Source organism: Dreissena polymorpha, chromosome 10 (assembly GCF_020536995.1).
Source record: "Dreissena polymorpha isolate Duluth1 chromosome 10, UMN_Dpol_1.0, whole genome shotgun sequence".
Lineage (NCBI taxonomy): Eukaryota > Metazoa > Mollusca > Bivalvia > Myida > Dreissenidae > Dreissena > Dreissena polymorpha.
The window spans coordinates 86,571,839-86,587,790 of record NC_068364.1 but is presented as its reverse complement, the minus strand read 5'-3'; the positions used below and the strand labels follow the sequence as shown (position 1 = coordinate 86,587,790).

General features: G+C 34.0%; 1 protein-coding gene across 1 annotated transcript; it reads right to left on the bottom strand.

The window, feature by feature from the left end:
* Positions 1–3,763: 3,763 nt before the first annotated feature.
* LOC127849298 (uncharacterized) lies at positions 3,764–14,885 on the bottom strand. The gene is made up of 7 exons (XM_052382017.1): positions 14,537–14,885; positions 9,879–9,936; positions 8,504–8,674; positions 7,706–7,876; positions 6,926–7,096; positions 4,676–5,353; positions 3,764–4,152 (listed from the first exon to the last, which is right to left on the bottom strand). The coding sequence occupies exons 1-7, from the start codon at positions 14,840–14,842 to the stop codon at positions 3,974–3,976; spliced, it is 1,734 nt and encodes a 577-aa protein (XP_052237977.1). The 5' UTR covers positions 14,843–14,885; the 3' UTR covers positions 3,764–3,973.
* Between the last annotated feature and the right edge of the window lie 1,067 nt (positions 14,886–15,952).

Sequence of the window (15,952 nt, the reverse complement as noted above, 5' to 3'; positions counted from 1 at the left end):
TTAATTTTCGGTTTTCTTTTCTTTTTTCTTTATATTTCTTGTCTGACATCCAATGTATGTTTTATAAGTTATTCAATGAAGACACTTTTCAATCTTAATTGTATTAAGTATAAAATAAGCGTTCTGAAACTATTAATCAGCAATACAAGCACAACATAGTGACATTTAGGTAACATTTAAATTGCAAACAAATGCAAACATTAACATATTTTCACATTTTTTATTTAATTTTGATCAGGTTTTTGTTTGATTTGATCTGATTTTATAGTCTATATAAATTATAGATCAGTAACCGATGTGAGGCTTTTTATCACGTAGGCTCATTTCCTTCTGCTTTAAGTCCTATGCTTCAGAACTTGGTATCGTTGTTCATTTACCATTAAACAACAGTAGGGAGCAATTTTCATATAATCATTTGCTTAGTAACAAAACTAACCATTGATGACAAAATGTAAGTAAGAAGTAATTCAAGAATTCCACAAAATTGATACTTTCATAATTCTAATAACACAAATATAAATCTGTAACGTTAAATACTAGAGTACATGTCAAAGTGTTTTTGATCTACCTACACAACCCTACCCTACCCAACCCAACCCTACCCTACCCTATCCTACCCCCATACCCTACCCCACCCCAACCCACCTCAACCCACCCCACCCAACCCCATCCCAACCCACCCCAAACCCACATCACCCTACCCCTACCCTACCCCTATCTACTTTCCTACCTACCTACCTAAAAATATCCACCCACCCACCTACCTACCCACCAACCTTCCCATCCACCGACCGACCTAGCCAAAAGACAAACATTGGCACTTAAAAACAAAACATTTAATGCAATAATTTAACTGAAGTCATACCAGAACAGATGTTCTAGTTTGAAAAAGTATTGTTATGTAAATATATACATTTATGATTTATGACTTTCGTCTTTAAATGTTTCTCACATACAAATGCCACAAGCTTTCCTTTCATAAATTAGTTAGGTGTTTGTGTAAAGCCATACACTTTCAATCAGAGGACACAATTAATATAACAAGTGCATTAAGTTGCGTTTCTAATGATCCAGCTTCTTGTTTGATCATTTAAATATTTCAGTCAATCATATAATAATAAAATAGAAACATGACTTTTATATGATATAGGATATTTCTGAGATATTTTGCAAAATGAACAACTGAACCTTTAAAGGCGCAACATTTTGTCTATAAACATACGAGTGTTTTATATCTTTTTGGCACAGAAACAATACTCCTTTGGCATTTTCTTTGAAACACAATGCAAGCGCTTATAAATAACACTAAAACATATTATATGATAACATTTAAACATGTTCTATGATACAATGAACATTCACAAAGCTGAAAACAGATCAGTAGACACCAGTCAGCACTTACAGATCATAGATGTAAGGCGTCACAAATCCACACCTCTGTAAATCTCACTGTGTTAAGTGACTGGACGATCCTGACAACAAATCAACATGCTGTGTATTACTAAAAAGTCCCAAAATGTTTAAAGGGGTATATTGGTAATTTTCATAAATATATACACTTATTTAAACTGAACACATTCCCTCTTTTCAAGCAGGTATTGATCTTGTAACTAAGTTATGTACCGCATAACGCCAAAAAGGTCTTATTCCATATCCAAACGACAACGAGCGAGGCATAGTATTGTAATGCGCATTGGGGGGGGGGGGTTAGGGTAAGGGTTAGGAATAGGGGTCGGGTTTGGGTTAGGGTTAGCCTTAACCGATACCTTAACCCTAACCCGACCCATTACCCTAACCTAACTATAACACAGGGTTATCTCCCCTATACCATGCCTCGCTCGTTCTAATTGTCCTCTTCCCTATCCAAGCAAGCGTGCAGTATTTTAATGATCTAAACTTAGATCTCACGCAAGGTTTTATTGCCTCATAAGTGGACAGGGTATCTCCTGATCCGAATGCGGGGATGCAAAGGCTAGGCTGGAGCTAGTCTGACCATACAGCTTAAGATACATTTTCGCATTATGCGGATCTGAAATTGATGACATTATGAATAAAATATATACCATGCAACAGTATTGTTGATGCATGCCCCAAGTGGGATTCCAGCCTAAGAAAAAAAGCTTACTTAACCAAAATACTTTAAAAACTACTTTAACGTCCTCTTATTAAAAATGTATTTGTTTACAATGTTACTTAATGCGGATTCCATTCATTCGGATTCCGCAGCTCACGGTCACCTGTCACCCTTACGGACACTTCTTTTGGGGTTTAACCTTTTATGAACTACTTGACTACAAATTGACTGACAAAGTGTGACTACAAGACACAACTTAAAGGTTAAAATTACAGTGTGACTATAAGACACAACCAGAGTGGCTAAGCGTGACTAAAAGACACTGCTTATACTACCACCATGTGAGTTGAAGACTGGAGAAATAACACTCCGTCAGGACAACCGTCGCACTCGTAAATTATCATTAATTATAATAAATCTATAACGGTGAGTCTCGATTATTTTTAAAATCACAAGTTTTCAAATTAAAATATGTTGTAAAATTGTCTGAAGAGAAATGTGTCATGTCTATGTACATTTAAGAAACGTATGAAACGCATGAAAGGAGGATCTTTCTCGTTTAATACGTGTGAGACTGATCCCGGAAAAGCACGAGTTTAGAAAACCCCACTTATCACCCCGGTACAAACAACGCTGGTCCATTAAATCAACCAATGATAGCCTACTTTAAATTATAACGGTTGATACGGTGTGTGATTTTAAAAGGATTATAAATGGGTCATGTTTATTTGTACCTGTAGATTAGTGGGTTTTTCGAAAAAGTTGCTATTTCCGGGATACATATATACCGCATTTATCGACATTGTGACCATTCAAGCACGAAGGGAAAACGACACACTCCAAATAGCACGTATCGTTTTTTTTTCAACGCTGTTTTATGATGAATGAATCAAATGAAGACACAGCAGACGAATGCAATTACAACGCTAAAATGTGCATGTTCATTATATATAATTTACTTCTTTGCAATGAGGGTTTGAAACAAATAAGATTACAGATTGACATTTTCAAACACGAAAGACTACGGAGAATTGTGGAAAAAATCCAGCTTGACATTTCAGTTCTATACATTATGAAAATGTATAGTTATTGTCGCCGAAATATTTCACCTTATATCTTATTATACCCCCACTAAACGAAGTTTAGGGGGGTTTATAGGAGTGAGCTTGTTTACTATACTATAGTTAGTTGGTTAATCGCATTATATTTAAATTTAGGAAAATTAAAATATGGTTCGTGGTATGTTACTGTATTTCTGGTAAATATTGGGATACTGCTTGATCACGATATAAATTACGAGTACGCAGAAACAGGACTATCTACTGCAACATATTTATTTTAACAAAAAAACAAAGAAACAGATAACAAAGAAAATGTAATCAAATTAAATGTCATTGTCATTTTTGTTTCGGTACCACCACAAATAACTTATGGTAAGGTACAGGACATTAAGATGACAAGTATCCGGGGTAGTTCACTTAAGTAATTTGTAATTGCCTACGTAAAATAATCTAATATTTACAGAAAATGATTCATCTTTATCATGTATCTGATTATGAAGTTGTGTTTAGAAAAAGCAGGTCGGTTAACCTCTATAATTTCAACATGTTATGTGACGCATTACAATTATCTGTCATGTGATGGTAAGCAAAGCAAAGTATTTTGCTCTCTATATTTGCTCGCCTATATTAATCTTTACTGACCTGTTTGAATGACCGGTTTACAAGAACTATATGATGAAATACATCCGTTTCCGTTCTGGACTTTAAATTATTACCACATCTTGGCATTTGTCCTCGTGAAACTTGTGTACCAGCAAAACCGAATACGAACAACATTTAAATTATGCTCATAGAGTGTTATGTTAGCGAGCTATACAAAAACACAATTATATTGGATTTAACGTGTGCACGTGGGCTGTACGCCAGACCAGCCACCGGTCGGCGTGCACGTCCGCATGAGATCCCCTGAGCTCGTGTATCCAGGGTTACAGAGGTACGTCACTACGGAGCCCGGCTCGACGCCGCCAAACGTCTTTGTGGCGTCTCTGACGTCATCGGGCTCCGAACAGGTGATAACTGCAATTGTAAAACAGATATTACGGGATGTAAATAAAACGATTGTAAATCCGGCGTCTACAGTCATGTAGTTTGGTGTTCATGCAGAGTCACATTATATGCTTACTTTCCGTTTCCGATGAATAAGATATCTCATATACAACCTTCTGGATAGAAAGTTAATTGATCTGTTTGAATATGTATTTATAGAAAGGGAAGTAACTGAAATTATATAACTCTGAGTATGATGTATATGATTAGTCTCCCCGGTTAATTTGAACACGGTTCATAAACATTAGGTGAATCATATATTAAGAGAAATATGATATTAGGATATTAATATCATATATAAAGTAATTTATAATTATAATAGTTGATATTCAAAATGTAAACACTTATTATAAAATAAGTAAACGACAAATCAAATAAATACTAAAGAAACCTATAAATTACAAAGTACTTCCGTATTGATATGAAGTAATGGTTATGTTTACTGGTATACACTTATTGAATTTCAATACATAATACCAATATTCACACTTACTGAATCGCTGACCAATCGCGACTCCTGTGACGTCGGTTTCGGTTTTTCCGATGCTGTACCCTCCACAACCGCCATGACGGATCTCATAATCCGGTGAAAATATGGCCTCCGGAAGTAACTCGCTGACCGGAGTCGCCAGTTCATACCAAGCATACATCAGGGAAGACTTCCCGCCATTATTTGGTGTATAGCCGGCTTTGTTGGCATTGAGCAGAAGCGCGAAGTAGCTGTTGGGGTTTCCGTCGCAGTTGGTGAACTTGAACTCATTGCCGTTGACTTTCCAGCCCTGTGTGCCGTCTTTAAAGTTGACAGACAGGGGTACGAATCCTGTGAAGACGTATGGTCCCATGGCTGTGTTTATTACGCCGTTATAACCGTCATGCTTGTTGAATTGAACGGAGACTGGTAACGTTTTGAAGGCATCAATCTGTCGAATTGCCGCCTCATACTGTCTGCCATTCTGACGCCTGTGGATGACCTTAACGTGGCTTCTATCGTCAGAGAGGGACGCCAAGTTCAGGTCAACGTCGCTCGGGATCGAGGTTGAAATGTAGACGTATCCGTCACCGTCGCCATAGTTACAGTAAATGTGAAAGTTCCTTCCTCCGCGGTTTATTTGGTACAGCCCGCTCTTCAGTTTTCCATTAGCATTGTTTTGCAAGGTCACACAGTTCTGAACTGTAACATAGTTTATTGGTTTAAAGGTCCTGTATCTAAGCAACCGAAAACGTTTGACGGTAACCTTATATGTTTCGTGACTAATCTGCTTATTTTGGCAAACACATCTAGTCCAGTCAATCTAGCCCAAAAATAGGCTTAACCTCAAACAAATTGCAACAAAAAGTATGCTGACTGATTTTGATACTTCAACCCTCACTCTTAAACATATCAAAAGTCTAGAAGAATCTAATGAGGGGAAAACTAAACTATTCTAACACGGCACGCGACTTGTGTTCTATAGACAAAGAAGGAAATCAAGTGTGGGTTATTTAAGAAATAATATTTTTCTATCATGGTTTGTTGTCGAATAACCCACAGTAAGGAGTATAGATGCGTAGGAATAAAATCACGAGTGCGAAGCACGAGTGATTTGATAACACGCATCTATACAACAAACCACACTTGATTTCCTTCTTTGTCTATAGAAAACATGTCGCGTGCCGTGTTAGAATCTGCAATAACTTATGGGCGGAGCTTATTGTTTCGAAAATAGTTCCGAATAAATAAAGAAAATATTGCTGTAAAATGCACGTGCTAAAACCCGCCCTTAAAGAAATGTAATAAATGTAGTATGTATATAAATGTAATGAAACAATAAATTGTATATTTGGTGATAAGTGGCATAATCACACCTACAAAGAATGTTATTGGTTAGGAAGCGTAATACAGAAAACATTTAGAATCTATAGCATGTCAGCTTTTCAGTAGCATCAATAAACGTGACGTCATTAAGTTTCTACGATTGTTGTTTACAATGAAAGTGACGTCATTTGCAAAATATTTATGAATGAAAACGACGTCATATGTTTGTACAATTCAATGACGTCACTAAATAGTGAACTTTGTACTAAGAAGGGCGGAGTATTGAAAAATATAGTTCACGTCCTAAAGCTTGACCAAATCAATCAGAATCGTGTTAGAATCGAAATAATATTTTTCTATTGGTTTGTTGTCGAATAACCCACAGTAAGTTGTATAGATGCGTGTTATCAAATCACTCGTGCTTCGCACTCGTGATTTAATTCCTTACGCATCTATACTCCTTACTGTGGGTTATTCGACAACAAACCATCATAGAAAAATATTATTTCTTAATTAAAGCGGGATAATATTATTTACAATCATTAATGGTCGGTATGTTTGGTATTTTTATATTAAGTTGATGTCAAAACTATTTGATTTGATTTAACTTCTTAGTGCCATTTGAAATATGTATTAAGAACAGATCGATTAACATGATTCGATAATTGTGTCCAGCAGTTTGTTGTTGCAAAATAAATAAACGCGTAGCGCATATATTCATCCACAAAACGGTAGCTTTTGGTCCTGTTTAAATAATTGTTTTGATTATATTAAGGTAATGGTATACAATTTAGAGTAACAGTATAATATTGAAGTTGCAAATTTGTTAAGACGATCACCATCTGATCTGTTCGACAGTTGATGGAAATTTAATTGGTAATAATGATTAAAATTTATATAATATATACACTTTTAAACAAACGAATGTTTAGATTTCACAAATGCTACCTTTAACACATTCCGTTATGTTCGTCCAATGACCATTTTGACATCGGCTGACTACGATATTGTCGTCTCGGGGACTGTATCCGGTGTCGCAAGTCAAATTTCTAGTTGCACCTTCAAACAGAGAGTCTCCTGTAACGTTCCCTTTGCTGTTGTTCTCAAAAGGAGGGCAGTCTACAAAATAAGCAGTTTCCAAAGACAGCATATATACAACACTTGTGTTTTCGAAGAGGGGCAGTAGTCTCACAACTTAGCTATAATTGACACGTGCGTTGCCATATTTTTACTTTAATTAATTTTATCAACAGCACGGATAATTTAGCAAATAGTAAAACTGACCATATTAGCCGACTGCTGGGGGCTTGTGTTGAAATCAGAGCATCGTTAAACTATTAAAACGGACTAGTATTGTAAGCATTTCAGGTTGATATCTAACCTACATGATATTACAGTTTGTTTGAAAGTAAACTTCGTGTCTGTTTAGTAAATACATTTTAAGTTCAGATGGATTCACATGATTCGATATTTGTCTTCAGCAGTTCCTAGTTGCAAAATAAATGTAAGCATAGCGGTAGTGTTTGTTTCTGTCAAGGTCGTCGTTTTAATGAATAATTGTAAAGGTTGAATATATGAGTACATATATTATATTCAAAATGTAAATGCTCTAACAAAATAACAATCTGGCCTTTTCGACAACTGGTGGTAATACTTTGACATGGTGATGGACATTAAAATCAAACAATACCAACTGTACAAAAAAACATTTAATTTTATAAGTGATACCTTTAATACATTCCGTTATTTTTGTCCATTGGCCATTTTGACAAAGACTCAATACAGCATTGCTGTCTCGGGGACTGTATCCGGGATTGCAAGTCAAATTTCTAGTTGCACCTTCGAACAGAGTGTCTCCTTCAACTTTTCCGTTGTTGATGTTCTCAAAAGTAGGGCACACTACAAATGAACAATTTCCAAAGACAGCGAATAAAAACATCAAAAGAGGGCAATTATCCAGAAATGTGCCTTAATTGGAATGTGCGTTGAAATATTTTAGAAATGAATAGTTTATCGTAAAGACACAGACAATTTAAACAATAGTAAAATGACCATGTAGGCTGCATAAAGTGCTTAGGTTAATGTAGGGAACAGAGCATCGGTATGCTATTTAGGCCGAATGGTATTATTTGAATGTATTTATGGTCGGCATTTGATAAATAATTAAAATGTTTTCACTATTTTGTAAGAACACTTTTATAGGCTTGTGTGAACTATGTACATAAGGAATAGGCTGATGCGATATTTGTCTCAAGCAGTTTCTAGTTTCGTAATAAACAACGCGTTGCGCATTTACTCAACCCCAAAACGGTATCTTTTGTTCCTGTCAACATCGGTGTTTACTTAAATGAATGTAAAGGTTTAATAATTTGCGTAACGATATAATATTTAAGTTGCAAATGCTTTTAAAAGATTATGATCGGACCTTTTCACCGAATAGTGGAAATTTACTTGGTCATGGTGAAGGAAATTCAAATCAAAAATTCACTTTCATAAAATTAAAAATCTAACATTCACAAATGATACCTATAGCACACTCCGTAATTTTCGTCCATTGGCTATTTTTACATTGGCTCACAACGTTATTTCTGTCTCGAGGACTGTATCCGGGGTGGCAGGTCAAATTCTTAGTGGCACCTTCAAGCAGAGATTCTCCAACCACTTTCCCGTTCTTTTTGTTCTCGAACGGAGGGCACACTATAACGGAACAGTTTCCATAGACAGCACAGTTTTGTTTAAAATTTCAATGGCACTGATTTCAAACATATTCCTACATTCAGACGTGTTTAGCCATATTATAATTTGAATACTTTTATTTACACAAACACACACAGAAATAATCATTCAATGTGTGTTAACAATGAAGGATGGTGTGGGTTACATAATATTAGTAGCTACTACAGCGGACCAATGTTGTATATGCAGTCGTTTTCAGTATAGTTTATGTTATGTGTATGTTCTAAATCTCTGTTTTTAAGTTAATTTCTTAATCTTATTTAGCATATGTAAAAAGTACAAATGGATAAACAGAATTGGGAGTGGGTCTCAAGCACTACACACTACTGCTATGCTGTCACAATATGGTCTTCATTATTTCCGATATAACCTGTTCATTAATTCTTCTCTTTTTTATGACACGATTTAAACGTATAATATAAATTACTTTCAAACTATTGCAACATGCATGTGTGTATGTATTGTTTAACATGTTTAAAACTATAAGAGAAATATGTACCTTTGTACTGGAGACAAATAATTGTATTTATTGAATATTTACATATTTGCAATGTGAATGAGTTGATATAATGATAATTAGTTGGGATATACTGATCGAATATATAAACATTTCGGAACGTTTAATATTAGTTCATTAATAATGTTTATTTGTAAAATATGTCGTTGTTTTCGACTATTGGAATTTTCACGTAGCATCCTTTGAAGGTCAATTATTGTAGTGTTTGTTAACGCAGTTAAAGAGTCGGTTGAAATCACCTTTCAATGAACATGTGCATTACCTTTATACTGTACCATTAGATAACGCCGGTACATGTGTGATGAAAAACAATATCTTAATATATCAATATCTGTGAGCCGTTGTTTGTAGCTTGATTGGTTAGATGTTACTAAAAACGGCCGCTGCAAAATTTTGTATTTCAGCATATAAATGGACATCCTGTTGGCCATATATAAATATATATATATATATATATATATATATATATATATATATATATATATATATATATATATATATATATATATATATATATATATATATATATATAGTTTTATTGCACAGAGCTTAAATACCACAAAACTTTTACCGAATGTATTGTACTGCTTAATAAATGAAATATACCATCTGTACGACACATTTCTGAAAATCCTGACGATAACTCACATTTTTGCGAAGTTTTCGTAGAATCAGATGGAGTCTGGTCACCACATTTTTTCTTGACCTTTATTAATAACAAACACAAATGTTAACATTAAACGAAAATTATCATAATAAAAAAACATACACAAGTTTGCATTTCAATTTCATACATTTACACTTTTTAATAAACCATTAAAATTAAAATCAACGCTTTCACTATTTTTATTAGTTAGCAACGCAGTACTACATACAATTATTAAAACAATGCATAGCAAACGGTTCTATGACTTATTGCTTAAACGATGTGGCATCACGATTACTTAAAATATAGGAAACAGTATACAACGAATTAATTTATTTAAAAACAATAGATGTGTTCTTCAGAAACACAATGCCCCCTATTGCGCCGCTTTGAAAAAAAATTAACCTTTTACCTTGAAGGATTACCTTGACCTTGAACTTCCATTACTCAAAATGTGCAGCTTCATGAGAACGCCGCTTTGAAAAAAAAAATTGTTTCGACTATTGACCTAAAATAATGACCTTGACCTTGAATTTCCACCACTCAAAATGTGCAGCTTCATGTTAGCGCCGCTTTGAAAAAAATTGACCTTTGACCTTGAAGGATGACCTTGACCTTGAAGGATAACATTGACCTTGAACTTCCACCACTCGAAATGTGCAGCTTCTGTGAACGACGCTTTGAATTATTTTTTTTACCTTTGACTTTGAAGGATGACCTTGACCTTGAACTTCCACCACTCAAAATGTGCAGCTTCATGAGATACACTTGCATGCAAAATATCAAGCTGCTATCTTCAATATTGAAAAAGTTATGGCCAATGTTAAAGTTTTCGGACGGACAGGCGCCATATATTTTACATTTGACCTTGAAGGATGACCTTCACCTTTCACCATTCAAAATGTTCAGCTTCATGAGGTACACACGCATGCCAAATATCAAGTTTCTATCTTCAATAATGCAAAAGTCATGGCAAACGTTAAAGCTTTTTTTCAGACGGACGGACAGACTGACATACACACATACACACATACTGACATACTGACATACTGACTGATGGACAGTTCAACTGCATTATGCCACCCTACCGGGGGCATAAAAAATTACTTTTTTTAATATTGAAATTATAGTAATGTTCAACATCATCATGTTATTGTTATATTCGTTGATTAATTATTGAAAAATAATTAATCAGTGATAATTAATTGATTATGCACAATAAATCGATTAAAATGATTAAATTAGTATATTACATTTTATTGATCGGTGTCAAATGATTTACAATCATTGGATTGTTCTTATTTGTTCAAATGTAATCAACATTTTAAATAATTACGAATAGGAATATTTTTTAATAAATGTTAAGATTGGCAAAAGTGATTTGTTATCCATCAATACTTCCAAACATACTGGTATTGCTGGTTGCAAAAAGTAATCAAAGGGGCTTGGGGTACATTTAACTGTACTTTTATATCAAAAGATAAATAAATTTAAAATGCTACATAACTTCCATAAGGTAACTGTGCAGTCTTGGCTACAAAGCTAGAGGAATATGAATCGTAAGTTTCATTTGGAGGCATACCTGAAGATTAACTGAAACTGTTTGAAGCATTACAACTTATGGAAAATATGCTAAATTTGAATACCCCGGAGTTTATGATGAATCCTAACCTAGTGGGTTAAAGGTAATTTACTTCATGAACTTTTATCCCTATACACCGGTGCTGAAAAGGCTGGTCTATTAACCAATTTTCTAGGAATATTATAATTGTTTGGAAATGATGTGAGCTGCGGCAAAGTTTTTACAAATTACCAAATCATATTCGGTCTTCCAATCATTCCTAGAAATATTTATTATGGAAATTAGACGAAAAACTGTGTAGTTTTCATCATATAGCTCAATTCACAAGAGGAATATAATTTCATTAAAGAAAGTGATCGACTTCAAACATCGGTAAATGAAACTTTGAAGACCTATTTATTGATCTACACAATGAAATATAAAATATACGGTAATAATAATTAAAAGGGACTCTTATTCGTTATATAGCTAAATTGATAGAAGATGGGGAAAACCATTTACATTCTTGTCCTCACTTGATTCGAACCATTATGGCTGAATGGGTCAAGTTCCCCACGGTTACTACTTCCCCGAACCCTGGGTACTTTGAAGTATACTTCACCGTACACCGATTTTCAAATAATTCTTTTGGGTACCCCGGTATACTTAAAGGTAACACATCTTTCCTAATAAAAAAACTTCGTATCCAAAATTTGTCATACCCATTTTTGTCCAGCCCTAAAGATATCCGAATCTAAAACATGAATTACGACCCTAAAATGAAATAGTTTAAACTGTTTGTCCTGGATATTAAACGGTATATGTGACATTGTCAGACATGATAGAGCCATCAATCGAATAAACAGCAGAGTTTCAGTTTCAGTCGATAATAGTACTATCCAAATTTGTGCTACGTGTCATTATAATTATGTTCGATTCTTCCGTTGAAATGTGGCATCAATTTTATTGATCCACGTCGGCTAAAACTTAATGTAAATGCCATTTTGTTCAGTTTAAGCCGCGTGATCCGATTCGTTTCAGATATGAAAAATCGGCCCGGCAAAGCGGGTCGATAAAATTTATATTAGCACGTTAGATACGAATAACTGCCCGCTCACGACGCTATTTTATTATTATTTATAGAAACGATTTGTAATATTTATTTATATTACACAATGCAATTCAGCACTAAATTAAATTTCTAACTTGCAATATATTACAGATAAGATATACATACTTACAACTTAATTTATGTACCCATCAAATATATGTAATTAAAATTATCTGTATATAACATGCTTGTATGTGTATATGTAATATTTTACCGAGGAAATAAAATTATGCGCGCACACACACTATCAGTTTGTCGTTAGCGTTGTTTGTGCATTTGCCTTTTGCTTTTTTGTGTTTGGAAATATGTTTTGATGTTCTAAATCTAATAGTAGTTTCGTTATTTATGTTATAGTTCTTAATGTTGGTTATTGGTGGGGCTATTCCCGATAAGGTTGATATAAATGATGTTTTTATTTGAATTGAGTGATTGATGCAACTTGTTTTAATAAAAATATATGATTATAAAAGCGTTAAATACTATGTTAATTTAGTTTAAAACGCTTAAATATTGCATGTAAAATAGTCGTGACAAGTCAGTTTTCTTTATCTGCAAAACCATAAATAACATTTAACACGAATATAATAACATATAAGGGACTCTATGCCATATTATAAAAATAATGCATCAATGAATTACATAGATTGTAAGAACCAGATTCGAGACTCTTCGGTTCGTTCACAATTAAACCATAGTCTTAAACTATTAAACCAATACAAATATTCGTTTTTTGAACTGCCGAAGAAAGTAATACATTCACACATTTTTGTCGCGTAACGGTTCTTTCAAGATGGAGAGCGAACTGTATTGTCAACGTAATATCAATATTGGTCCTTTTAATGCGTGAAACGATCACGCCTCTGACCACAAAGCACGTTTGTGTAATTTAACTTCTAAATCTAATAAACTTTAACTTAGGAAATCTAATATAAATGAAATTGGTTGTATTCACATCAGTTTGGATCTGGTTTAATTGCTAATCAACCGAAGTTAAATATAATTTTGTTCTTAGTCGAAATAATGATAGCAATCAGCCGACCAATCTCGCCACGAATTCTTATGCTGATGTTTTAGATAGTGTGAGGGATTTTCACAACTTAAGCTATTTAATCCTACGAGAGTCGGATTGGTTTTAGCAAATTGCTGACCAGATTAGAAAATATTGACGAAAATCAGCGTAAATTGGACACAATCACCCTTAAATCAATAACAATCACTTGGCGGTTAAGCCGTCATAAAAAGAAGCGCAAGTAAATTGAAACATGTCAGTGCTTTCTGTCTGAGAAGTACGAAAACATGTTCAACATTTCCGACTCCAGAAACAACAAAATTGCAAACGTAAAAGTGCATATAAAAAATCGGTTCCTGTAAATCATGATATTAAGCAAACTAACACCTTCTTAAAAGAAGATATCTTAAAAGTCGGGAGATAAATTTTTGGAATTTCCGAATAACTCGATACCTAAATAAACGTTTATATCAACTAGCGGAAGTAGCACTATCGATTATGTATAATTACATTTAAAAAACTACCCTTCATTACTTATTATATAGTTTATGATAGTTGTCGTGTACACCACATGTGCATGTTCAGATATATTTAAACTTTGTCGTTAATAAGCCAGCGTGTTCGAATGAGAGAGTCAATTTCAGAGAACTTAGTTGGCCCAACGATGAATAAAGCACAATCTGTTCATATGCAACTTCTGAAGTAAAACATTCGACATAATTGTTCATAATATCACGTGAAATAATAAGAATAAAAATGCAAGTGGAGAACAATGTCCAAATGTATCTTCGTTTTTCTTTGCTTTTAACCAAGTTTTTTAAATCAAATGTATTATCGTTAGTACAAAAATATTAATTAAATATAAACGTCTCTGTAAACAATATTATATGACTTGCCGCTGGAACAGTTTTATAAATAAATTTCTACCAAATCATATAAATGGAATAAAAATACGCAGCAATTTAACTCTGAAAGGTACCTTTTCAAACGCCGTCGCCTTTTTTTCAGGGTTTCCAGTTTCAATTTTTACCGATGCGCATAAAGTACAATTTCTTTCAAGTTCATTGAATAACAATCCGTGACAATCGTCCTTGCAATCCCTCATGCAAGTTGTCACATCTGTTGTTCTTACAAATTTTAACACTACATGACAAGACAAGTCCTTCCTCATTTCGAACCTTGTACAATCGGAGCATGAGTCTTGTTGACCTGTGGTCAAGTGATCCACAAAAATAAAAGTTATGCAGTAAACTATAAGACATTTCAAAAGAAATGTCATATCCATGTTTGTTGCCTATTCAATCCTGCATCTTCTTACTTCGTAGACATTCCAGTGCGACGTGCTTTCACAAACTGATCATCATATACTTAGACGCATAACATTCCCCTGGTTTGGGAAATTATGCTTCCGCCAAAGTAGTTCTGCGTAGGAATGAACATGTTAATAATGAAAGAAAACTCGTTTATTGATTGTGTGTTTAAAACGGAATGTCGTTTACAGAAATGTTATTTCATTATGTTTAAATGTGATTTTGAATCTCTTTTAAGATTGATAAAGATTGTCAGAAGCACGATTACCTGACCTGCTTTCGCTTTCACTTTTTAGGTGTAAAAGAAGTGCTACCCACAATTCCTTTCGCGTTAGCACACAGGTCAGTAAGACCGTTGTGTACACAATGATAAGAGCGGTTTTGATATGTATGGTTGCCTGTTTCTGCCGGGACGTTTCGGGAGAGTTGACTAAGTTGAATGGCTTGAAACGATAATACGACAGCGGCTCACGTACCAAATTTATCGCAAATGCAAGCAGAGTAATTGTTTTGGCGAGGCAGTGTTATAATTGACCTTTTGAACAATTTAATGTTTGTATCTTCGTTAATAATGTGTTGGCTAATCGTTAAAGATGAATATTACTATTTTTTCGAAGTATCTAAATTTTCGTACGTCCTCGTTTTATTTATTTTGTGAGACTCTTATTTTTCGGATACTAGATGTTCACCTAATATTAATGACTCTCAATTTTCAAACAGTTACATTTTTAGCATAATTAATCTTATTTGCGTTAATCTTATCATACACCACACATATGTTTTAACAACCAGATAATGGGAATTAATGGGAACATTTATACGAGGAATCTGTATACCATAAGATTGGCTTGCTTTGTGTCAATAGGCATGTATATTTGTAAGTATTAATGGATTTGAAATTAAATTTGTTAGGAAATCACTAAAATCGGCTTAATTCATATATTTTGTGTGTTTACACAATTACGAGAATAATTGTTTGCTTTCATTTAGTACCAATGATATTCTCGATGCTATTCAACGCTATTGTTTTATTGGTGTATGCTTGTAACAACAATATGAATTTAGTTTTCTACGGCAACAAACTC